A 26,720-nucleotide genomic window follows, 5' to 3' on the forward strand; every position below is an offset into this window, starting at 1 on the left:
GGTGGCCGCTCTGGCTATTAGCCATTCCGTTACCCGGGCGGCTCCTCCCTCAAGATCCGTCTAGGCCTCGAGGCGGCGTGTTGTCGTTGCCAGCTCAGGCCGTGCCCTTTAGTTACTGCTCGGGAACGGTGAGGAGCCGCTTGAGGCGGGGTCACCTCGGTTAGCCCGCCCGCGAGAAAAGCCAGAGCGGTGCGTCCCGGTAAGAGCTTCGCCCCTGGGGTTGGAGAGTCGTTGCTCACCCGCCTTCTCTCCTGGGACCATGTGAAGGCCTTCGGCTGGTCGTGGGCCCGGCTCCCACCGCACTCCGTGCCTGCTGGCCTTCTTCCTCTTCCTCTCGCTGCAGCACGTAATTCGGTTGTAGGGGGTGGGGGGCAATTCTAATAGCCTTCCTCTGTCCTCTCTCCCTGGGCGGCCTGGAGGGAACTTGAAAGGCTGCTGGAGGCGCCGCAGAGCCTTGCTTCGCCGGCTCCCGCCTCCTTTGCCTCTCCGGCCCCTCCCCGTGGAAAGCCGCCGCCGGGCAGTAAGAGGGTGGTATCCGGTGGGCCTAGCTTGCGTCCGATGCAGATGCTTCCTGGCTTTCCCCGGTGCGCGCGGAGATGGCCGCTATCCAGAGCGTAAGGGTCCGGCTTACTTCGCAGAATGGGGAGAGGGCAGAAAAAGACGCTGCTGGGCTGAACGCTTTTTTAAGGGGGTGAAAGGCTGCTCTCGGGAAGATGGGAAGCCTCTTGTGTTTTGTCCTGAACCAGTCGCTGAATAAGACCTCTGTGAGTTTCTTCAGCGGGCAGTTCTGACGATTTAGATCTTCATTGGATGGCAGAAAACTTGTTTCGAAATGCCTCTCCGTGTGTATTATATGCACATACTTAACAAGAAGCTGGAACCAGGAATATATTTCACTCACTCGTATCCCTGTGTTTTTGTTTGTTAGACTAAAGCTAATACTGTGAAAGATTAAGGATTTAAATCTAAACCTTGTACATTAAACTGCTGTGAAGTTTCGATCACAAAACTATCAGTATGGGTGTTGTCCCAAGGATGTCAGAATAAAGTTGTAAGGAAGCTGTTCTTAAGGAAAATAAATATTTATGTATTAGATAACACCTACAGTTTGAAGGCAGTCTTCATCCTAAAATTAATGGTATACATAAATTCTGACTTTCTTTGTGAAACAAGGCCAACAAATCAAATTATGTTCTCATATTATGTTTAATGGAAACACTATAATCTAGGCCTGCAAAGCTTTGATATGCTTTCTACCTGTCTGTTTTTTGTTTGAGAGATGGATAGAAATAATGACTTCATGACGATGGGCTACTATTTCAGTGGGTATAAAAGAATAATTTTTACAGTATCACAGGGGCAGCAGTGAGGCATCACTCATTACCAAGAAGCCTGCTGTCCCCATAGATGATATTAGTAAAATGGCTGAAACTTCATGAGATCACCAAATCTCATGATATTTCAAGTGAGAATGCCCGAGAGCTCTTGAAATTTGGTTGCCAATTTATGCAGTAGCATTTGATATTTATACAGTACAATAGGATCTAGCAGAAGTTTCCCATAATCAATTCTGAAACTGAAATTTATTTATTTATTTATTGTAGTGTTAAAAATGAACCCAAATTTACTACAGGGGTATGTCAAGTTTGTGGATAGGCTGTTCTCCAGTGACAGTCTGGAGGAGAACAGAGTCTGATGCTATGGATGTATAGGCTCTGAAGCTGTAATCCAGGAGTGATCAGTGATAGGAAGGGACATATTCGTAGATCTCTAGGTAATTTAGTTTATCAGCCAGAATTGTTATCTTTTGACAATAAGAAATTATCTGTTTCCCAAATAACACTTCGGCAATAAAGAATGCTAAGTGACGTCCACTGATCAGAGGTGGCTTTTTGTGGGGAAGACTGTTAAGAACTGGGTGATTTTTTTTTTTAAAAAAAATTGGAACAAATTCCTAATCTCAGAATTCTTTGAATTTAATTGCTTGCTTATTTATTTATTTATTTATTTATTTATTTATTTATTTATTTATTTATACATTCAATTTATTCTCCGCCCATCTCCCCCCAATGGGGAACTCTGGGCGGCTCACAAAGTATATAATCCTAACAGTGACTAACAATTCTTACAATTACAAATCTATCTTTTGTAACTGACTGGTGCATCTTGGAGAAAGCAATAAGCTTGCTTTCTGCAGATTTAATCCTCTGCCTACTTAGGGTCAATCATGAAAAAGGAATTTTCTTCTGAATAGACAATTATAGGTTTATGTTACATTAAGTCTTAAATGTATATACTGTGTTATTTACAGTGGGGCAAAAAAGTATTTAGTCAGCCACCAATTGTGCAAGTTCTCCCACTTAAAAAGATGAGAGGGACCTGTAATTTTCATCATAGGTATACCTCAACTATGAGAGACAAAATGGGGAAAAAAATCCAGAAAATCACATTGTCTGATTTTTAAAGAATTTATTTCCAAATCATGGTGGAAAATAAGTATTTGGTCACCTACAAACAAGCAAGATGTCTGGCTCTCACAGACCTGTAACTACTTCTTTAAGAGGCTCCTCTGTCCTCCACTTGTTACCTGTAGTAATGGCACCTGTTTGACCTTGTTATCAGTATAAAAGACACCTGTCCACAACCTCAAACAGTCACACTCTGAACTCCCCTATGGCCAAGACCAAAGAGCTGTTGAAGGACACCAGAAACAAAATTGTAGACCTGCACCAGGCTGGGAAGACTGAATCTGCAATAGGCAAGCAGCTTGGTGTGAAGAAATCGACTGTGGGAGCAATAATTAGAAAATGGAAGACATACAAGACCACTGATAATCTCCCTTGATCTGGGGCTCCATGCAAGATCTCACCCCGTGGGGTCAAAATGATCACAAGAATGGTGAGCAAAAATCCCAGAACCACATGGGGGGACCTAGTGAATGACCTGCAGAGAGCTGGGACCAAAGTAACAAAGGCTACCATCAGTAACACACTACGCTGCCAGGGACTCAAATCCTGCAGTGCCAGATGTGTCCCCCTGCTTAAGCCAGTACATGTCCGGGCCCGTCTGAAGTTTGCTAGAGAACATTTGGATGATCCAGAAGAGGATTGGGAGAATGTCATATGGTCAGATGAAACCAAAGTAGAACGTTTTGGTCTAAACTCAACTCATCGTGTTTGGAGGAGAGAGAATGCTGAGTTGCATCCAAAGAACACCATACCTACTGTGAAGCATGGGGGTGGAAACATCATGCTTTGGGGCTGTTTTTCTGCAAAGGGACCAGGACGACTGATCCGTGTAAAGGAAAGAATGAGTGGGGCCATGTATCGTGAGATTTTGAGTGAACACCTCCTTCCATCAGCAAGGGCATTGAAGATGAAACGTGGCTGGGTCTTTCAGCATGACAATGATCCCAAACACACTGCCCGGGCAATGAAGGAGTGGCTTTGTAAGAAGCATTTCAAGGTCCTGGAGTGGCCTAGCCAGTCTCCAGATCTCAACCCCATGGAAAACCTTTGGAGGGAGTTGAAAGTCCATGTTGCCCAGCGACAGCCCCAAAACATCACTGCTCTAGAGGAGATCTGCATGGAGGAATGGGCCAAAATACCAGCAACAGTGTGTGAAAACCTTGTGAAGACTTACAGAAAACGTTTGACCTCTGTCATTGCCAACAAAGGATATATAACAAAGTATTGAGATGAACTTTGGATATTGACCAAATACTTATTTTCCACCATGATTTGCAAATAAATTCTTTAAAAATCAGACAATGTGATTTTCTGGATTTTTTTCTCCATTTTGTCTCTCATAGCTGAGGTATACCTATGATGAAAATTACAGGCCTCTCTCATCTTTTTAAGTGGGAGAACTTGCACAATTGGTGGCTGACTAAATACTTTTTTGCCCCACTGTATACTTGTGTAGTTGTTATATGCAAAATATGGTTAATTACTTTTTTTTTTAGAAAAAAACAAGGTTTAGCAGCTCAGGCTTAAGCATTTTTTCTGTGAACAAGATTAAACATACTACTGTAATACTAGCCTGTGCCTTAAAGTCAGGAGAGAAGTGACTTTGATAGGATGCAACCTGAATCTGTAGTCCTTTGTATTCTTTTCTAATACATCTCAGAGCCACAATGGACTCTATGGCTAAATAAATAAGCTTATGTAGACAGCTCATGTAAACTCAATGTTGTTTTAGGTTATTGATTTTATTTCTAAATATCGAAAATGAACTAACTTGCCAATATCACAGTTTGGATTTGGATTTGAACATTAGAGATAGGAAAACAGCTTAACATAAATTATTAATATTGGCAACCAAAGTATAGATATGGAATTTCAGTATATATACCTTCCTGTATATTTCATGTTTGCTGTCTTTGGTTTGAGAAAAGAAATGAGTTGAACTCTCTTTACTTAGGAAGATAGCAGCACAATTTGTCACATCCACTTCGATGGATTAGTAGTATTTGACTTACTAGTGCTTCCAATATTCTTGATTTTTTAAAAATGTATGCTCTGTCTTTTCCAATTGTGAATAGCAGATTAAAGACATGAAGAAGTGTACTATCTAGGGACTATTAAATATAGAATGCCAAGTGGGATTAGTTTTAGTTTCAGCTGTAGCGATCTATTAGACTAGTCTGTTGATTTTAAGAAACAAGAATGTGGAAAGAACCAATGATGTTTGGGTGTTTTACCTATGTAATAGGACCCTTAGTTGAAGATAGGCCTGTTTTATTTCTGGCCAGCATCATATGTTTTCAGTTTAATCCTTAACTCTGTACTGTTGGTTACATCTCTAGTTGGCCTCTACATCTTTCATTTATAATCACCCAGATTTTGCTTTCCCAACCATCTTTCTCTGGTCTGTCTGTGTTAGAAGTTTGTCTTGATTTTTTGTTTTTTTCAAAAATAATTGAATAGTAGTGTGTATATGCCCCCAAACAATGTAGAAGCATATAAAATAATGTGTGTGTTGTGTTCTACATAACTATTAGTGACAGAATATGCGTATGAGGTCTACTCTTCTCCAGGTCTGTTGCTTAATGAAGAAGAAAATATCCTAATGAAATGAGTGACTGTTTCTTTTGTGTCAGAAGGAATGAAGCAGTTAGTTCATTTATTCCACAGAGTTCTTCAGTCACAGACATTAAAATCCTATGCATGCTTGCTTGACAATTTTTTTGTTTGTTTTAAGCAGTTCAAGAAGCTGTATAATATTGCAACCTAAATTTTAATCTTCATCTCTAGTTGGTTAATTCAGAAGATTGGATCCAGGTTTTGGTCTATGCAGTTGAGTTCACAGCTTTAACTGCTCTTCTGTCTTTGATACAAAGGATCAGAAGGTCTTTCTGAAAAGAATAAGATGGGGTACAAGGTGTTCCCATCAGTTTTCTAGGAGTTCTTTCCCTTCAGTCTCTCATAATATAACCTGTTGTTTTTATTAGTCATAGATTTCTGTATAACATTTTTAGGTTTTAAGGGATGCTATGGGAAAGAGAGGGAAGAAAAGCCTGTTTCAATCAATTGGTCTACTTGTGAATGCCTAAATTCTGATCCAGTCTAAAGTTTTGGTGTTAAAATAATTGTTAGTTTTTTGTTTGTTTGTTTTAATAGTGGAAGAACTATGACATGGAAATTGTCTAAAATAAGTCATTGAAATAATATGTTAAAATTACTGGTTTTCTACTCATGACATGTTCACAGCATTCATGTATGTCACTTGCAACAGTTTTCATTCATAGGAATTATACATTTGCAGTTCCTTGCAAAATAGAGGGATATTGTTGTAAGTAGCTATCAGTTTGCTGTGTAATGAGAACTTATGGACAACTCCATGGCTGGTAATGATTACAAAATATTAATCAAATACTGTTATATTATCTTTTATGAGAATGTACATTCTGTATGCTACCCAAAGTTGTCAAGAAGTTGATGGCTTTAGAAATGTGAAAATGTGAATAAACGAAGCAGGCTAACTTACTATTGCTTGTCAGCAATTACAGTGTGATCAGAAACATTGTGCCGTTAGATTTTATGTCTCTATTGAAAAATGATATCTATTTCAGCTACATTTTTAATATGGACAGAAGCCAAAACTGGCTGTGGCTTCATGTTGAGTTTAGTTAGAAATACATATTATTCCCTGGATAATATGTTATTTCTACAATACTTAGTTCTTTTCCATATGTCTTGGGATGCCCTCCGAAGTAATGAATTCTGTGTGACACAGCAAGGATTAATGTGAATATGATGTAAGAAGGACAAACATGAATGCTGATTGGTAATTTAAAGCAGATGAAAGTTTTGACAAAATACCAATTTCTAGAATGCTTCTTTCTAGAAATTAAGGACATAGCTAAGGCTCAAATCTGCTGCATAGATTAGTTTCATAGCATCTTTTTGGAGTGTTTCACTTTACGAAACTCTGAGGTTATGTATGATGTATAGAATATGTAGAGAACATATTTATATGAATGCAAATTGCTTTTCAGTATATGTCACAGACCATGTGTGACTTGTACTTGAAAATAAATAATAGAATATTGGGTACACAGCTGTATTGGCTATACTCTTAATTCACATATTGGATTCATCTGATAGACAAGCTTTCAGCCCATTAAAAAGGGAGAGTCTGCATTCTGTTGGACTCTTTGGGGGATTTTATTATGCCCCCCCCCCATTTTGGATGTATTTTGTACATCTGAGTTTTGAAAACTTTCTAATATCTTATTGTGCATTTATCAGTTTAGTTTTGCTGCAAATATTGTAATAGAAACTGATGATCTAATAATCTTTTAGAGGAGCTCATCTTGAATTTGTGACCATCTTTTTTCAGTTAAATATGATGACTGTGATTCTCTGAAAAGAAGGAAAAATGTGCAGTTGAATACAGTTTTCAGTTACTAAGTACTTTCTGCTTGAATATGAATCTTTATGGCTAGGCAGGCTTTTGTTACAGCGTTCTATGGAAACAAGCAATCAAGTTATATATTTTGTGAGGAACTAGAACATCTCCCATGTTTTTTTTTTTATGAAATCTGTAAAATTTGTTTTTACTCTAGATTTGAGTGATTGCAGTTGAAAAGAGATTATTTTCTGCTTCTCAGCTGACACAGAAAATGAACTTTTTGAGGGAATAATTAATGTAGGAAAACCTAGGTTGTTGCAAATGTTTCATTGTGTCATCTCTTCCTTTAATGATTCTGAGAGAGCTAGTTGAAAAGCATTGCTTTAGTAAGAAGTGGAAGAAATTTAACATGCAAAAATTTGCTCTATCCTTAAATCTGAATGTGCTACTTTGGCTTGTTGGTTTATTGTTCTATTGATACTTGCTAATAAAAATTTAACGAATAATGTATACCACATTTCCTTTATCGTATTCCATTTGGGAACACTTTTTCTTAGTTAATTTCCATTGTTTTTAATGTAAATGTTCTACTCATTTGCGAGTTACATTATTCACATTTTCTGTTGTATTACTTTCCTGACAGCTAGTAATACTGTTATTCAGAAATTCTGGGTTGTTGGATAAAAGAGGAATTAGAAGACTATTGGACAGATGTGTATTGTTCATCTTCTCCCTTCTTGCTCTGTTATTTCAAACCACATAAGATGCCATACTGGGGAACAGAAATGGCTTTGGTAGGATAAAAGGTAGTGGAAAATGGAGAGAAACAACTTCAACGATCCAGTCCTGTACTTCATAATAATTTGCACTCTGGTTTGCACTGGGAGAGAGGACATGATTACATAGTAGGGTATATTTGCACAAGAAATTTGGCTATCCTTATTTCTCACAGTCTGTTTGATTGCTGTTTTCTTAGACTTCCCTTTTGTCTAAACTTTAATTTGTAATCATTATTTACATTATTTACATTTACATTATTATATTGCCATTCTCACTTAGCCACAGTCTTTCTAGCCTACAGCTTGGGAAAATGGATTGTATTGTTATTAGCTAGGCAATTTTTAAGCTGTTTATAAACAACAAAACAAAAGCAAAAAACAACTGTTCCCATGTGAATTTGCCTCATAGATCAATATCTACATAAAATCCTAATGTTTGCTTTTTTTTTTTTGGTAAACATGTGTACTTCTCCCCTGGAGACTTAAAAATTGTACTGATTTGGATCCAGAATGCCCTTTCAAGACAATGTTACTCTAGAACTTTCTAGGTTATGCTCTTAATATTATCTAGGTATTTGATTTCTTCTCTCTGTTTTCTAGATACAGAGATAAAATATGACTCAATTTATTTGGATAATCCTCTCCACCTCTGCCATCTCTGATAATACAAGCTGCTGCTTTATTTTTTGATTCCTTCGTTTCATTCCTATACAGATGAGAATTTGGGAATGAAGATATATCACATCAGATTATCCTCAACCAAGTTCTGTCAACATTTTTTGTCATTGTGCCTGAGAAAATTGATGGGCATAGTCGAAACAGCTAGAAGACATTGGTTTGGGGATTGTTATATTGCATGATTAAATTTTATTAGTAAAGAATAGACTAACATGATTAATTGTGGAATTTCTTTTGTAGAGAAATCTTCAAAATGGATTAATCGGGTAGTAATGTTGAAGCTGAAACAAAGCTGCTGTAACCAAAGACAGGATGAGTTGGATGTCAGGCGATCAAGAAAATGCCCAGGGCAGCAGTCTGGGCTCTCATCCTTCTTTAAGGGATGTTCATTCCATCAACCCAGCACAGCTAATGGCAAGAATTGAGTCCTGTGAAACCAGGGAGAAAAAAGGCATCTCTGATGTTCGAAGGACTTTCTGTTTATTTGTCACGTTTGACTTGTTGTTTATAACCTTGCTGTGGATAATAGAATTAAATGTGAGTTCCTTTAAAAGTATATTTTACTTTGAGAGTTTGTAGGACCAGGAATAGTGAACACTGTTTCTTTCATTAAATTAGACTACAATCCTGTGCCTACGGGAATAAACATAATTTGGGGCACTCTTCCAAAAAGACATACAGCACTGAGCTATTCGGAACAGTTTAAAGATACTACCTATGTAACAAAATGAACCAGTTAGTTTAGCAGTGTTTGCATCGTGTAAAAATATAGCACTGAGACAGCAATTTAGTTTTGTAGACACTTGAGTCTCAGTCTAGATCAGTTATTCATAAAGAAAGAAAAGTTTATAATCAGCTATTAAGATAATTGAAAAAAATAAGTGATTTATATTATTATTTTACAAATCAGCTGCACCTTTAGAATGGAAGACTTCTGACTCTGAAAATGGAGCTGTCACCTTAAATCTCAAAATAATCTCATACAACTGTTCTTCTTAAGAAGGAACTATGCAGTGGAAAAAAGTATATAGTTTTTTTAAAAGTTTATAATTGCAAAATAAATGTAGGCACTGTTGAAAGTCTGCTTGGAAAGAGGCTTTGCTTGTGGATTTTGTTTTTGTTGGTATAGTATAATGCTGACTGAGTGATCTGGAGAATTAGTTTGGACTCAGAAAACTGAATCAGTGGTTACTTGTCACCTCTACTGTTGTTCCATGAAAAGCTGACTTGGGGGTTGGAGATTCTGGAAAAATTGATTTGAGGTTTGATTGGGGATTCTGGGAATAATTTTGTTGTATACAGATTAGATGAAAGGAATTCTTGGCACTTTTATTTATATATGCCTTGCATACATACACACACACACACACACACACACACACCGTAAACATAAATGGAGCTAAAATAATGAAAATTCCATTATAGATCACTCTCATCTTCACATTTCAGTGTTATACAGCTTCAAATGCTTTTCCTTTCCCATTATTCAGATTTACTTTATTGTCTTTTAAAGATTAGTTTACTATAAATTCACAAAAATCATAACTAAGGTAATTAAAATAAGTTGAGTCATTCATGCAAAAATAATGATATGAATTATTGGAAAATCTGCTCTGTTAATTTCTTAAAATTATGTGCAAGAAAAAGATACTGATTTTGGTGAAAGATACTGATTTCATTTGGAGGGTAAATTAGAATAATTTGTGAGGAAGACTTTTTATATGGTATTTATGAAAGTATTCATAGTCAAAGTAGTATATTCATAGTTTGTGACTAGTGATTAATTGTGGCATTTGATCAGATGTGTAAAGAAGGAACATCTTTATGTTAATTAAGGCTTGCTTACTATAAATATGTATACACTATAAATATTTACTTGGGAATATGGCCCATTGAATTATGTGCTTTAAGTAACTAAGAAAATCATGTGGGTAGTTATTTAAATTACACTTCTCTCTTTCTCTCTCTCTCTCTCTCAATCTCAATCTCAATCTCAATCTCAATCTCAATCTCAATCTCAATCTCAATCTCAATCTGTTAATCATGTCTGATTCTTGGAGACTGCCTGGACAAGTCCCTGCAGTTTTCTTGGCAAAATTGTTTCAGCAGTGGTTTGCCATTGCCTCCTTCCTAGGGCTGAGAGAAAGTGACTGGTCCAAGGTCACCCAGCTGGCTTTGTGCCTAGGCGGGACTAGAACTCACGGTCTCCTGGTTTCTAGCATAATGCCTTAACCACTACACCAAACTGGGTCTTTCTGTACTAAAGATAAATTTTGAAGGAATATATTTGCTTTTTTAAAAAAATAAAACAGTTGAATAATTTGTTGTATTAAATATATATGCACATTTTCCCTAATGGAGAAAATAATAGGGAAAATATTATCCTTCCCACCACATCTCCAACTCTATAGTTTGTTTTTAGAAGCAAGTACTGTATAGAGACAGGAATTCTGATCCTGGATCTAGCATCTCATCCAGCTTGATTCTAATTCATAAAATTTTAGCAAGTTTATATTGTGTAAGTAAACTGCAGGAAGCATAGTTCTTATTTAGTAATGCTTAACATGTCTCTGGTGTTTTGGAATGTTTGAAGTGCTTCTTAAGTATACTTTGCATTGTAATAATTAACAGGTCCATAGAACTGTTGTGTCATTACTATATTGTAAAAGTGGCTGAAGGTGTGGCTTGCTTAGAGATGTGAAAATATGGAAAAAATTAAGGATTGTTTTTTTCACAAGTCTTTTTTTCATGAAAAAAAGTGGGAAGAAAGGATTATGGATGATTTCCTAATATTTTAATTTGAAATTATACATTAGACAGTTAATAAAATGTTACATACTGCTACCCAGCTATATATGAAAACTCTCAAGTGCAAGGGCATGAGCGCTTTTCTTTCTTCAGAGAGGATTTTTCACAAGAGAAAGAGGGGCTCAGTCCTTTTGTGCTGGTATCTTGGGAGCCTGGGAGATTCTAGGGATCCTGAACTACTTTTGCTTCCCATGTTCCTCCTGCAGACTGTGTTGTCTTTCATCTCCTTTCCCTTCCTGGAATGCACCCCCTCCTTCCTGATAGCCTTGCTCGCTCACATCACCCTCCTCTTTGTAGATACATTCCATCACACCCTGTTGGATCTTGTGGGACAGTCAGAAATAATCAGAGATAATTCAGCCCTACACTATAAAGTGCTTTATGGTAACCAGCACCTTGAATTGTGCCTGGAAGCCTATTGGGAGCCAGTGCAGCTCACACAGTAGTGGTGTATGGGCATACCATGGGGGAGTACTACTCTGTCCAGAACTAAAGATGGAAGGTCCTTATATCCAGGGCTCGCTAAAACCTACATCCACTTTGTCTTGCAAGAGTTAGTCTGTTCTTTCCCATCCAGACTCCCATGGCTTCCAGACATCTGGAAATCACTGCAACACTGTGTCCCATGAAGCTGGTCCTAACTCCTGAAGCTGGTCCATAAGGATACCATGATTGATGGTATGGAAGGTCACTGAGAAAGCAAGGAGAATCAGTATGGATGCACCACCTCCATGGTGGTCCTGCCAGAGATCATCAATGAGTACAATTAATGCTGTCTCAGTACTGTATCCCAGTCTGAAACTTGACTGAAAAGTGTTTAGATAATCCAGGACCATCTGAAGCTGTACCCTGACCACCTTCTCTATAGTCTTACATAAAAAGGGGAAGTTTTTATACAGTACTGTTGGATCCTGTGATAGTTTCTTGAGGAAGGAATAGACTACCCTCTCTCTCAAGGATGTGATCTCCATCACCTGGATCCAACAATGTATCATTTCCCAGGAGGCCTTCACCAACCAGTAGGTACATGGATCTAATGCATGGATGGCCACTCTTACACCCCTGAGTATTCTGACCTCTTCCTCAGACTCTTCCCAGATAACCAAGCCAGAGGGCGAGATGGCTTAGAAGTAGTTTGATTGGAGAAGTCTCACTTGGGTTTTTACTATGTCATTTACAGTTTTGATATTTGAATATTTGCATATATTTTCTATTGAATATTATCAGAGCTTCATGGAGGTTCTACTGATATATAAAAAGTTGTGAGGGAACAGATAACATCATTTGGTGCTTGTTTTATTTCATAAAGTCATGCAACATGCAGTATGCCACTGTGAAAAAGTAATCATTCTCCTAGTTCAGTCAATTCAGTTAACCAGGGTCAGTTGTGAGAGTAATTCATTAAATAATTAATGCTGATTGGAACTAACTTCACCCTATATAAATCTGACAAACTTTGGCTCACCTCATAATGAAGGTATAATGCTTTCACTATACAAGTTTGAGAGATGCACATGCCCTACAGAGAAGAAATCTCTGAAGACCTACACAAAAAAAGTCATTGATCCACAGTTAGAAACATAATCTTGAAATGGAGAAGACTTAAGACAATAGTGAAATCTTCCTAAGGGCACCATTCTGTCAGAATCACTTCAGGAGCACAGCATAAAAACAGCCAAGAAGTCAAACCCAGAACAACATCTAGGGATCTTCAGGCCTCACTCAAAAGAAATCTCTGAAGACCTCCACAAACTCTGTGTGGTATTAAGTATTAATTACTTTGTGTTCTATTTTTAGAATTGTGTAATAAGTATCTTAAATCAAATTTCAACTTAAATTTTATTACTGTAAAACAGAACACATTACTAATATGTAGCTGGACAGATAAAATGTTACTGACTAATATAACTATTTCTTTAGGTAAATGGTGGCATTGAGAAAACACTAGAAAAAGAAGTTCTGCATTATGATTACCGTTATTCATATTTTGATATCTTTGTAAGTATTTATTTCTTGTATTTAACTATTAGTTGTTAAAAAATTCTTTCCTTTGTTCGAGCCACAGTAATTTAAAAATAACAAGAAATCTTAAAATAATAGGTAATTAAATTTTTAAAAAGTGATTTTCAGCAGTATAGGCAGAGAAACTCATACTCAAAATTTGTAAGTCTGCTGTATATAGAGGAGTCTTAACTGCATTTTGTTGGCAATTTACCATTAAGATTTTATTTTGAGTGAGCAAAACCTGGTATCTTACAAAGCTTTCCACTCATTCCAAACACTTAAAAACATCCTGAGGAAACAAAATAAAGCATTTCTTTTTGTTTCCCCAGATTTCCAGTACTGGAAAAATTAAAAATAAAAGTGAGGGAGAACAAGTGTGGGAGAGATGGGATTTGAATCTCCTTCCCCCTCCCATGGGTTTTCAGTTCTAGGAGATTTATAATATTTTAACAAGATTTTCTGACTGCTAGTTAATTAATTAAATGAAGGAAAAATTTTCTTTGAGTCAAACTTGACTTCTGGGTCTTCATGGCTGTTGTCCATGTAGTTTTCTTGGCAACAGTACGAAAGTGGTTTGGCATTGCCTTCTTCCAGGATTTTCTTGACATCCCAGTCTAGCCTACAGCCTTTTGATAACTTAATGTCGGAATGATTCCTTTCTTAAATTATGTTGCTGAAAGGAAGAAAATTTCAAGGTTGAATCAAGAGTGGACTTGAAGTAATCAAGAGTGGATTTGAATATAGAAGAAAACCTGAATTCTGTTTGGTTCTCATATTCACAACACAGCATAGAAACTGTTATTTTAAGCATCTGTTTTGTGCCAGCATCTGATTGATGGATCAGAGGTTTTAGTAAAAAAAAAACAAAAAAAAACCCTAAGCCTCTGCTGCACAATTTGAGGACATAGAGCTAAGAAACCTGGTGGCTGACAGAAGGCTAAGCATTGAACTTAACAATGCCAAGTGTACCAGAAGGGAAATATGGACAACAGTCTAGTGAAAGAAGAAAACAATCCATGGGCCTAGTGCATGGAGAAACAAATTGGGGAAGCAAATGTTGATGTATGCTGGGAATGATAGAAGTTGTAGTACAATGCATTTGAAGGCCTGATGAAAGCTGCTCCAAAATATGTCATTCATTAGGGATTAAAAATATGCAAAATATTCATGAGTTGGATAATTAAAATACAGTGGGACAAAAAAGTATTTAGTCAGCCACCAATTGTGCAAGTTCTCCCACTTAAAAAGATGAGAGAGGCCTGTAATTTTCATCATAGGTATACCTCAACTATGAGAGACAAAATGAGAAAAAAAATTCCAGAAAATCACACTGTCTGATTTTTAAAGAATTTATTTGCAAATCATGGTGGAAAATAAGTATTTGGTCACCTACAAACAAGCAAGATGTCTGGCTCTCACAGACCTGTAACTACTTCTTTAAGAGGCTCCTCTGTCCTCCACTCGTTACCTGTAGTAATGGCACCTGTTTGACCTTGTTATCAGTATAAAAGACACCTGTCCACAACCTCAAACAGTCACACTCCTAACTCCACTATGGCCAAGACCAAAGAGCTGTCGAAGGACACCAGAAACAAAATTGTAGACCTGCACCAGGCTGGGAAGACTGAATCTGCAATAGGCAAGCAGCTTGGTGTGAAGAAATCAACTGTGGGAGCAATAATTAGAAAATGGAAGACATACAAGACCACTGATAATCTCCCTTGATCTGGGGCTCCACGCAAGATCTCACCCTGTGGGGTCAAAATGATCACAAGAACAGTGAGCAAAAATCCCAGAACCACACGGGGGGACCTAGTGAATGACCTGCAGAGAGCTGGGACCAAAGTAACAAAGGCTACCATCAGTAACACACTACGCTGCCAGGGACTCAAATCCTGCAGTGCCAGACGTGTCCCCCTGCTTAAGCCAGTACATGTCCGGGCCCGTCTGAAGTTTGCTAGAGAGCATTTGGATGATCCAGAAGAGGATTGGGAGAATGTCATATGATCAGATGAAACCAAAGTAGAATGTTTTGGTCTAAACTCAACTTGTTGTGTTTGGAGGAGAGAGAATGCTGAGTTGCATCCAAAGAACACCATACCTACTGTGAAGCATGGGGGTGGAAACATCATGCTTTGGGGCTGTTTTTCTGCAAAGGGACCAGGATGACTGATCTGTGTAAAGGAAAGAATGGATGGGGCCATGTATCGTGAGATTTTGAGTGAACACCACCTTCCATCAGCAAGGGCATTGAAGATGAAACGTGGCTGGGTCTTTCAGCATGACAATGATCCCAAACACACCGCCCGGGCAACGAAGGAGTGGCTTCGTAAGAAGCATTTCAAGGTCCTGGAGTGGCCTAGCCAGTCTCCAAATCTCAACCCCATGGAAAACCTTTGGAGGGAGTTGAAAGTCCGTGTTGCCCAGTGTCAGCCCCAAAACATCACTTCTCTAGAGGAGATCTGCATGGAGGAATGGGCCAAAATACCAGCAACAGTGTGTGAAAACCTTGTGAAGACTTACAGAAAACGTTTGACCTCTGTCATTGCCAACAAAGGATATATAACAAAGTATTGAGATGAACTTTTGATATTGACCAAATACTTATTTTCCACCATGATTTGCAAATAAATTCTTTAAAAATCAGACAATGTGATTTTCTGGATTTTTTCCCCATTTTGTCTCTCATAGTTGAGGTATACCTATGATGAAAATTACAGGCCTCTCTCATCTTTTTAAGTGGGAGAACTTGCACAATTGGTGGCTGACTAAATACTTTTTTGCCCCACTGTAGTTTACCTGAGTAAACAAAATAGTTTTAGAGATATCAGAATTTTTATTATACTTGTTTTGAAGAAGTTATGCTGTCAGCATTATTCAAATTTAATCATTGACTATATAGAATACAAAATTGAATATGCCTATTTCAAGAAATCATGCAGAAAACTTTTTAGACAGGCTAGATTGTGAAGACCTGGAAGTAATTGTAAGTTGACATGCAAAACATTTTCAGAGGAAGTAGTTGCCTTAAGTTGCAGTAAGGAGACAGCTATGTAGAAAGGTGGCAAGAGTGTGCCTTGGAAAAAAGCAGAGTGGGGCCATCAAAGAGTAAAGAGGACACTTTTATATAATCTTAGTTGCCTACTATATTTTTTCTTGCTTTTCAAAGAAAATACTGTAATGCCTTTTTTTTCTGCTCTTCTCTTTCCCTATTTCATCTCATAGCTCCTGGCAGTTTTTCGGTTCAAGATTTTGATACTTGCATATGCGCTGTGCAGATTGCGACACTGGTGGGCAATAGCAGTAAGTTGCAGATTGATGAACTGAATTCTGGATGAAGAAAATGGAGTTCATGCACTGTTATGTAGTGGATATGAAGTGGTAATATCCTTAGGTTCGCAATAGATAAAGCTAAAGATTTCCTGTTGGATAGTTATAATCTACGTGTGAGATATATAGAGATTAAAAAAAATCCCAAACAAATGGCATGAATAGCCACAATCAAAATTTTTGCAGAGCAGTTAAATGTATGAAGTCTTCTAATGTTTTTCTTAAAACATCTCAAATAAAAAATTGTCTACCAAAAAAGGTACCTACAAAAAATGTACATATTTGAGGAAGTCAACATCCAACAATTCCAGAGTTTTTTGTTTGTTTTATTTAAAAATAATTCACAGAAAGTTTGATGAATAGAGTAATATCTGAGTATTACATTCTGTATTAATTCTAATTGGATTTGGATTGTTCTACAAATTTTTAACTATTATTAGGGTAGATAATGATTATGTATGGGATAATTTGCCTCTTTTGTTTACTTTTTTATTTTAGTAATCAGAGCAGTTGACCAAATGATCCTTACATTATATAGAACTTTTTGCACTTAGGGTTTTAAGACTTGGAGGAAGAACTGGGTAATTTTTCTTTCCTCTCACAAATGCTGCTTCTGCTGTTCCTCCTCTTCCTCCTCCTTAGATTTATATCCCACCTTTAGTTTGTACAATTCACAAGCTTCTGCTTCCTGTTTTCCTCACAGAACAACTCTGCGAGGTGCATCTTTACTCAAAAACCACTGTAGTGAACAGGCTTTTTAAAATGGGGAGGGAAATTTTCTGGGTATATTGTTGATATGTGTTTGAAAGCAGAGAAGTATGCAACATTGTTTAGATAATACTTTAGTTGCTTATGTAAGTCCATAATTTTAGAAATTTTAAGATTGCTAGGTGTTGCCCAAGCTTTATGAGAACCGCTACACTTGAATGATTACCTGTTTACGGTTTTGTTTTTTGGCGAGAAAGATCTTTATATATTCATATTTCTTTCAGTTTACAACTGCTGTAACCAGTGCCTTCTTATTAACGAAAGTGATTATTTCAAAGGTATGGATTATAATAGTGTATGTCTGTTTATATTATTTAAATCATCTAACAGTTTTATTGCAATAGTTTTTTACATAACTTGTTTTTTCTCTTTTTTTTTTCCTTTTTGTTCCTCCTCAAGCTATTATCTCAGGGTGCTTTTGGCTATGTGTTGCCTATCATATCTTTCCTTCTTGCCTGGATAGAAACATGGTTCTTGGATTTCAAAGTTTTACCACAAGAAGCAGAAGAAGAAACCAGTAAGGCTTTTTTTTTTTTCTTTCCCCCCTAGGAACGTATGAAAACAGAAGAAACTTCAAAGTACACAGCATTACGCATAAATGCTGCTTTAGTATTCATGAGATGTAATTGTAATTTGAATGTAACTTTAAAGTGAATTAAATCAAGCTATCATATTAAAATGACTAATTACAGTGGGGCAAAAAAGTATTTAGTCAGCCACCAATTGTGCAAGTTCTCCCACTTAAAAAGATGAGAGAGGCCTGTAATTTTCATCATAGGTATACCTCAACTATGAGAGGCAAAATGAGGAAAAAAATCCAGAAAATCACATTGTCTGATTTTTAAAGAATTTATTTGCAAATCATGGTGGAAAATAAGTATTTGGTCAATATCAAAAGTTCATCTCAATACTTTGTTATATATCCTTTGTTGGCAATGACAGAAGTCAAACGTTTTCTGTAAGTCTTCACAAGGTTTTCACACACTGTTGCTGGTATTTTGGCCCATTCCTCCATGCAGATCTCCTCTAGAGAAGTGATGTTTTGGGGCTGTCACTGGGCAACACGGACTTTCAACTCCCTCCAAAGGTTTTCCATGGGGTTGAGATTTGGAGACTGGCTAGGCCACTCCAGGACCTTGAAATGCTTCTTACGAAGCCACTCCTTCGTTGCCCGGGCGTGTGTTTGGGATCATTGTCATGCTGAAAGACCCAGCCACGTTTCATCTTCAATGCCCTTGCTGATGGAAGGAGGTGTTCACTCAAAATCTCACGATACATGGCCCCATCCATTCTTTCCTTTACACAGATCGGTCATCCTGGTCCCTTTGCAGAAAAACAGCCCCAAAGCATGATGTTTCCACCCCCATGCTTCACAGTAGGTATGGTGTTCTTTGGATGCAACTCAGCATTCTCTCTCCTCCAAACATGACGAGTTGAGTTTAGACCAAAACATTCTACTTTGGTTTCATCTGACCATATGACATTCTCCCAATCCTCTTCTGGATCATCCAAATGCTCTCTAACAAACTTCAGATGGGCCTGGACATGTACTGGCTTAAGCAGGGGGACACATCTGGCACTGCAGGATTTGAGTCCCTGGCAGCGTAGTGTGTTACTGATGGTAGCCTTTGTTACTTTGGTCCCAATTCTCTGCAGGTCATTCACTAGGTCCCCCCGTGTGGTTCTGGGATTTTTGCTCACCGTTCTTGTGATCATTTTGGCCCCACGGGGTGAGATCTTGCGTGGAGCCCCAGATCGAGGGAGATTATCAGTGGTCTTGTATGTCATCCATTTTCTAATTATTGCTCCCACAGTTGATTTCTTCACACCAAGCTGCTTGCCTATTGCAGATTCAGTCTTCCCAGCCTGGTGCAGGTCTACAATTTTGTTTCTGGTGTCCTTTGACAGCTCTTTGGTCTTGGCCATAGTGGAGTTTGGAGTGTGACTGTTTGAGGTTGTGGACAGGTGTCTTTTATACTGATAACAAGGTCAAACAGGTGCCATTACTACAGGTAACGAGTGGAGGACAGAGGAGCCTCTTAAAGAAGTAGTTACAGGTCTGTGAGAGCCAGACATCTTGCTTGTTTGTAGGTGACCAAATACTTATTTTCCACCATGATTTGCAAATAAATTCTTTAAAAATCAGACAATGTGATTTTCTGGATTTTTTCCCCCATTTTGTCTCTCATAGTTGAGGTATACCTATGATGAAAATTACAGGCCTCTCTCATCTTTTTAAGTGGGAGAACTTGCACAATTGGTGGCTGACTAAATACTTTTTTGCCCCACTGTATATTTGTTTTGGAAGATACAGTAATAAATGAACACTTCTATGATTATTTGCCTTTAGGACTATTGCTAGTGCAGGATGCCTCTGAACGAGCTGCTCTTATTCAGCCTGGCCTCCTTTCTGATGGGCAGTTTTATTCCCCTCCTGAATCTGAAGCAGGTAATTAAGATTTAGATCAAGCAGACTGGTGGGTACATTTGGAATTTTGAGAATGCATATTCATAAAATACTTATCACCAAGTTGCCTGTTTACAAAATGAGTGTCTTAGGGATGTGACCACTCACAAAATGCCATTTACCAGAAGGCAAATTGATGGGCTAGCTCTTTGCCACCCCTTCTAATGCCTTCAGGGTGTCCTGTTCCACCACAATAAATTTTCCTTTTTTCCAGGCCAGGTGAATGGTTGTAGCACCTTCCCTCCACATAGTGTCTTACATCCTTGGTGATGCTTGGATTCTGATAATCTAAAAAGGAAAGTTGTCCACTGGTAATATCCATGAACAATAGAAATAGTAAACACCAACACAAAATAGGTGAAATATGTACAATGACTCTTGTGCGCATGTCCTACATATTAGTATCTCCAAGGAATCAAGTTGACCATTGTAGGAATGTATGATTCATCAGGATGGTGGTTGTGTGGCTTATATAGCTCTTTTGTTGGTGGCAACAAAAGGCTGGATACATGAAAATGTCATCTGATCCTCCTCTACTCAAAACATTTTTGCTGAGCCAGTAGTCTCCAGTACTAAATGCAATTTAAAATATTTATTTTATTGATGAACTTGAGAAATAATTCTGTATAGATGATAATGTACTATTTTTCTTTTATAAGTTTACAATGGTTAAAACAAAAAAGAAAAATTGCACAAAATAAATTTAAGATATACAATACTGTAGTAGCAGTATTTTATTCTATATTATATTGATTATATGAAAGAATACACTATAGTATTGACTCTGTGAATAAATACTTTGTAAACAAAAGGCCATATAAATGATGCTCATGTGGTTAATCTCAAAATGTTTCTGAGATTTTTAATGTTCAAAGTTTACAGAGCAATAACTAAACTACATTAGTGTTTGCTTTTTTGCTGGAGCGTATGTATGCTAAATGTGCTACTGGTGCAGAAGTATTAAAGGGTTTCGTACTACTTGGTGAACACCGTGCAGTAGAACAACAATGAGTTTGGGGCTGGTTTTATTATAAAGAATTTTGGGGAAATAGTAAGTCATTAGAAGTGGAATTACTTCCCTTTTACTGCCATCTAGTGGCCTTGAAGGCAAATGTTAACCATTCAGTGTTTAGTGTTTATATACTGTAGCTCAAATTTTGGGATACAGATCTTTCTAAGAAAGCTTAGGAAAAAAAATACATGACAGTATCTACCAATAGCAAATCATTAATATCCTTCCCATAGGGCAGTTGCTAATAGATGACTATGTCATGGGAAAAGAACACTGTAGGTAGAATTGTATCAGACACTTGGGGACAGTGTGCTGATTTTTGAGTTGAAGTGGTGTGCAAGATATTTAGTGCCTTTAAATTCTTTTGCTATGTTATTTGATTGTATAGTGAATATGAATGAAGTTTTAGTTTTAAATCAGAAAATGGAGCCAGGATCTATTTCCCTGATACTGAACCACAGATTTTTCTTGCTGCTAATAAGATTCTTCCAGGCTGTATTTATGCATTTAGGTAGGTTTTACTGTTAGATTGAACAAATTATCCATGTACCAAATAATACATTCTCACTTCTGCATGTTTGGTATCTTTTTGTTATGGTGCTATGGCATTATGATTGAAAAACACATCTATATATTTTGGCAAGTTGGATTAATTTTAATGAAGAGCAAGAAAATTGTAGAAACAGTTGCAATCTGTTTCTGCATTACATTAATTAAAAGTAGATAATTTTAGGTTCAGAAAGCCAGTTTGGTGTAGTAGTTAAAGCACCAGGCCAGAAACTGGGAGATTGTGAGTTCTAGTCCTGTCTTAGGCACAAAGCCAGCTGGGTGACCTTGGGCCGGTCACTTTCTCTCAGCCATATGAAGAAGGCAATGGCAAATCACTTCTGAAATCTTCCCAAGAAAACTGCAGGGATTTGTCCAGGCAGTTGCCAGGAGTCAACACTAACTCGAAAGGACCGGGGGAAGAAAGGTTCCCTGTTCTTATGTACATGGACATATATATGGTATTTAGTAAAGTTTAATGGCTGCATTGTCTTCAGTCTTCCACTTTGTTTTCACAGGATCAGATGAAGAATCTGAAGAAAAGCAGGACAGTGAAAAACCAGTTGTATAACAAATATGGCAATTATAGGTAAGTTATTTTATGAAATTGAGTATTTCAGATGTTAGGCTTGGACAGAAATAAGCAACTATGGCATAGACTTTATGCTCTGTTGTCAGATGTTTTATTATTATACCAACTGACTTGCCAAAGTATTTGAGCATTAAATGTAAATTGTTGAACATTTCACCAGCTTTGAAATGCTGCTGGGAAAGGGCCAAAATACTGGTACAGAATGAACGTTTTTTGCTCCATCCTTTTGTGTCTCTGTGTTTTTCTAGCAGTCTAGTTTAGTAAGAAAATAATTTTCTCTTGTACTGAATTAGTTGTATATTAAGTCTCCTGACTAAAGTACTTTTCACAAAAAACAGTGGTAAATCTATTACTTGGCTGTAGTATTTATTTAATGCACATTATACCACTGACTATATTTCAACATTAGTTGAGGTTCATGTGGTTGATTGCTTTACACAAAGAAACAATCTTAGGCACACAGAGAATTGGGGAGACTTAAATCCTTTTCCCTTAACACTGAATCCTGTATGTAGGAATGTGTTAATTGTAATATTGCATTAAGTCTATTGTTTTCTTTTTCAGAATGAAAACTTGACTGCATAATAGCTTGAACATTGCCATTCATGGAACTATTATGATGATGCTGGCAGTTCACTTACTGTTGAAACTCCTAGTGGCATCATTAATTTAATTATTTATTAAGGGAATTTATCTTCCTGCTCTGTAATACCTCATCAGAATTGTATTGCATCTGCATACATCTACATGTATATGCAGATACTATATATATATATATATATATATATATATGCGCATGTGTATATGTGTTTCTGTACATATATATATATATATATATATATATATATATATATGAATGAATGAATGACTGAATAATGTATAATATGAAGAAGTACTTGCCCATAACGTATTAAATTAAGTTTGAAATACCTAACTACTGAGATATGCTTGGGAATCTAACTGGTAGGTCTTACCACTTTACAGTGATCAGCTAATAAGAATTTAGATTTGCTATAATTTGTGTCATTAATTTTAAATTTTATTTTTAACAATATATCTTTTTTTAAATCAAGTACACACTCTTTGTATATTAAAGGAACACATTAATAAAATGTGATATCATAGGTCTCTGTATAAATTCTCAATTCTGTGAAGAAGGCCTTATGTCCTTTAACTTTAAATCAATACTTTTATTTTTATTTTATTTTTATCTGTTCAATTTTGATGCCACCTGACTCCAACTAACTGTATGTAAGGTTTTGATACCATACTACTTAACAGAAAGTGAAAATCAGGGTTACTTCTAGATTGTAAGAATTGGGAAGTATTACTTTTGAACATGTTTTATATACACTTTATAATAGTGTCCATAATTCACAGTATTTTATATGCGATTAAAAGAAACATGGTTGCTCATATCTGATCTTATTGCATGCACATTGTCTGCATACAGAGAGGCTTCAGCTGAATATGTAAGATTACATATTTAATATGTAATTTACAATTTATTTATTAACAATGTTTGTACACCACTGACTTCTGAAGACTCCTGGCGGTTTATAAAATACAAACACAAAATAGCCCCACCCCACCTAAACCCAGCAATCTCCTCCTCCTCAACAGTTAAAAGTTTTGCAAAGAATTTAGTGTTTAAGGCCCTCCAGAAAATTGTCCAAGAGGTGCTAGTAGAAGCACAGGAGCATATACTGAGAAGTAGCATGTCCTTGCTTCTCTTGTTCTGATCTCATTTAGGAATGGGACACTAAACATCTATCAGCTGGTTGAATATATTGGATGGGTCATTTCTGTTTGGAATAGAAAGTTCTTAGAGGTGTCAGACTATAAAGTGATTTAGGTTATGACCAACTATTTTTGCATGGCTTTGCAATGTTATTTCAAACTTTGGTTGAAAATTTCCCCAAATATTTTAGTTTTAAGTTTCTACTTGTTAGAATGGACAGTAAAATCCATAATTCCTGAAATAACTTTTAAGAAAAATGGTGCTAATACCTCTAAGTCAAATACACTGCTTGCATTAGTTCTCCAATAGGAACTTCTTACAGTAGACTCTCCAGTCACAGGCACAAAATAGAACCTTTTAGGTTAACATTGCAATCCATCTAGTAATAATTCCATCTTTATTGGCCTTTTGAGTAGATATGTATTAGTTTTTGGTCTCTACAACCCCATTCATTAATGCAATGAAATAGATCTTGGGTAGAAATTAATTTCAGTGAGGCTTGATAAAAGACAAGCTATAGCAATGACAAGATTGCAAGGTTAGCCACTCAGCACATGCTCATCTGGGGTAGCATTTCATTCCTGCTTACTGAACCATAGATTTAGTGCCTTGTTATAGTGAACCCTGTATGGTGGACAGCAGTAATTTAGTTTATTGCCAGCAGGATGTGTCAAAGAAGAATTTAAAAGATGTCGTTTGATATATGTACTAGAGCATATATAAAAATTGAGCTTGTGGAGTTGATCATAGATTTATTTTAAATGACGCAACACTGAAAAACATAATAGTTACAGATGACTTTTTGATACACAATACATGATATTTGGGGGGATTGTTGAAAGTATGTTGCATAAATACATATTGTGAAAATATACTGTCTTAATTCATCTTCCCTTAAATCAGAAATGTATTTATTCATCCAGCCACTTTAAAAATACAAAAACTACTACTATAGTCTCATCAGAATAATTTCATCCTTAGCTGTAGTAGTTGATAAAGTAAAGAGGTGACTGATCCATGCCTTCTATTGTGTTTTAGCAGCTTTGAAAGTGAGTTTGGTAACTTTTCTGTAATCCTTTGGAATGATAATTTTGCATTACAAGTGCAGATTTTACTACTTAATATTTTGATAATGGAGCAGCTATTTTCCTCTTGTAACAGAATTCTTTACTGTAATACCTGACAATAAGAGCAAACATCTGAATGAACAATTCTACATGAAAGAATGACTATTAAGTAGATAAGGTATTTGCTAATGCATAAAATCAGTGGTAGCCAACCTTCTGACAAGTGTGCCACAAACCAAGGGCGAAGAATGATAAGGTGACTCTAATGCACATTACACTCCTTCTGTAAAAGGCTCCTGTTAATCTCCTAAGCTGAACAATTCTACACGTTCTCCAGGTTTTGTCCAATTTTGGTTCAAATGTTTGTCACCAATAACTTTGCTGCAGGTTGGTTTCCTAGGGTTTTTATGTGTTATATATGCATACAACACATAGGCATCTCTCTGTGTGTATATGTACGTATATATGTAAGAAAATAACATGGAAAAACTTTGTGGCAGATTTTTTTTTCCAAACACATTGAAATTAGAATAGTTTGACTTCAGTACTACAGGATTACTAATGAAGTCTTCTGCAGTGCAGCAACTCAATACAATACAGTTAGTGCAGAAAAGTTAAGGTTTTGGTATTGAGGAGGCTACTCATATTTGCATGGGGAAAGATCAAGTTACAGGATCACCATAGCTCTGACAAAGTACAAACAAACCTGTTGCCGTGTATATGTGAACAAATAAGTACTTTTTTCCACATACTGCTTCAGAATATGCTAGCTTTAATTTCTTGCAGTCATGCTCATTTGATATGCTTCAGCCGAGTTTTGTCTGGAATCAGTCTGTAAACCATGTTGGCTCAACTATAGACTCCTGTATGTTGGAGAGGTTCACAATGTAGGGACTGAGCTTCCTACAAGATGGTCTTGCCTCTGGACCTGGGAGTTACTCAAAACGGCAGGTGAAGTTTTCAGGGAAGAGTCCCTTATATGTGGATGCATCTTTGTATTGAAGCCAGTCACGTTCCTTAATGCCTGTTAACCAACCTGCTTCCTGCAAGGAAAAGAAAACTCTAGCTTTGTAATTAAGTTTCCATAACAGCTGCTCATATGTACTGTTTATGCATGTAAAAATTATCTCTAGAAACCTTTTTAAGAAAGAGAAACTTTTAGCAATGCACATCTCCATCAGTGTTATGAGCCAAAATGATCAGCTTTTGCAGTTGGCCTTCGGTAATTTTAAGCTACTTTGTTCTTTCACCACATAACCCTTCTAAACTTTCATTCACTCTTGTGAATGAAAACGTTGCTGAAAGCATTTCAGTTTAAGTAAAAAGCAAATTTACTTAAAAACTGTTAGTACAAGAAAAGCCCCTCTGCTGTTACCTGATCTGCTTCTGCTGCTGATGGGATTACCAGTACAATATCTCCCCGTTGCAAGGTCAGTTCATCACTATTGGCTGCCTCAAAATCATGCAGAGCTTCAACCTAAAAACAGAAATAGGTGTCTATGGACATTTATTTCCTCTAATGTTAAAAGGCACAATATACCTAAGTAGCGGCTAAGTAAAATATTGCTTCTGTTTCCCTTTTTACCTATTATAACAATGTACAGTGGTACCTCGGGTTACGAACGCCTCTGCTAACGAACTTTTCGGGTTGCGACCAGCTCCGGCCGCAAAAATTTACCTCGGGTTACGAACCCCGCCTTGGGTTACGAACTGGATCCGCGGCCATTTTCCGCTGTGACACGTGGTCCGCGGCCATTTTCCGCCCGTTCCACGTGGTCTGCGGCCATTTTTCTGCCTGTGCCATGTGGTCCGCGGCCATTTTCCACCCGTTCCACGTGGTCCGCGGCCATTTTTCTGCCCGTTCCACGTGGTCCGTGGCCATTTTTCCGCCCTGCCGCGTGGTCCGCGGCCGTTTTTCCGCCCCTGACGCGTGGTCCGCGGACGCCGGAATGGATTAACGGTAATTACATTGAACCTTATGGGAAAATTTGCTTCGGGTTGCGACCAAATCGGGTTGCGACCAGAGTCACAGAACGGATTAAGATCGTAACCCGAGGTACCACTGTATATTCC

General features: G+C 37.2%; 2 protein-coding genes across 4 annotated transcripts in view; one reads left to right on the forward strand and one right to left on the reverse strand.

Moving 5' to 3' along the window:
* STARD3NL (STARD3 N-terminal like) lies at positions 1-23,262 on the forward strand. 2 transcript variants are annotated; one of them, XM_007429158.3, is made up of 9 exons: positions 1-189; positions 8,553-8,849; positions 13,041-13,118; positions 16,350-16,427; positions 17,447-17,500; positions 17,622-17,739; positions 19,573-19,671; positions 21,766-21,836; positions 22,404-23,262. In XM_007429158.3, exons 2-8 carry the CDS (start codon positions 8,625-8,627, stop codon positions 21,816-21,818), a joined length of 705 nt encoding a protein of 234 aa, XP_007429220.2. In that variant the 5' UTR covers positions 1-189; positions 8,553-8,624; the 3' UTR covers positions 21,819-21,836; positions 22,404-23,262. The 2 variants fall into 2 exon arrangements, with proteins under 2 accessions (XP_007429220.2, XP_007429219.2); XM_007429157.3 differs by having other exon boundaries at positions 7-199.
* A 1,246-nt stretch (positions 23,263-24,508) lies between these two features.
* AMPH (amphiphysin) overlaps positions 24,509-26,720 on the reverse strand; it is an 89,211-nt gene continuing 86,999 nt past the window's right edge. For both annotated transcript variants that reach the window (XM_007429161.4, XM_088149991.1), the window contains exons 21-22: positions 26,023-26,124; positions 24,509-25,690 (exon numbers count right to left, since the gene is read on the reverse strand). In XM_007429161.4, coding sequence (XP_007429223.1) covers positions 25,583-25,690; positions 26,023-26,124 — 210 coding nt within the window. In that variant the 3' untranslated portion in view covers positions 24,509-25,582. The remainder of the gene's footprint in view (positions 25,691-26,022; positions 26,125-26,720) is intronic.

The sequence above is a fragment of the Python bivittatus genome, unplaced genomic scaffold (genome assembly GCF_059951505.1).
Source record: "Python bivittatus isolate LINGU-HERP-01145 unplaced genomic scaffold, Pbiv_v1 ctg000610_np1212, whole genome shotgun sequence".
NCBI lineage: Eukaryota > Metazoa > Chordata > Lepidosauria > Squamata > Pythonidae > Python > Python bivittatus.

What these genes read in the sequence shown, in the direction of transcription:
- STARD3NL (XM_007429158.3), top strand. Translation starts at nt 8,625, where the DNA reads ATGAGTTGGATGTCAGGCGATCAAGAAAATGCCCAGGGCAGCAGTCTG. An exon ending in TGTGGATAATAGAATTAAAT is followed by an intron (nt 8,850 to 13,040) that starts GTGAGTTCCTTT and finishes CTATTTCTTTAG; the next exon opens with GTAAATGGTGGCATTGAGAA. An exon ending in AGAAGCAGAAGAAGAAACCA is followed by an intron (nt 17,740 to 19,572) that starts GTAAGGCTTTTT and finishes ATTTGCCTTTAG; the next exon opens with GACTATTGCTAGTGCAGGAT.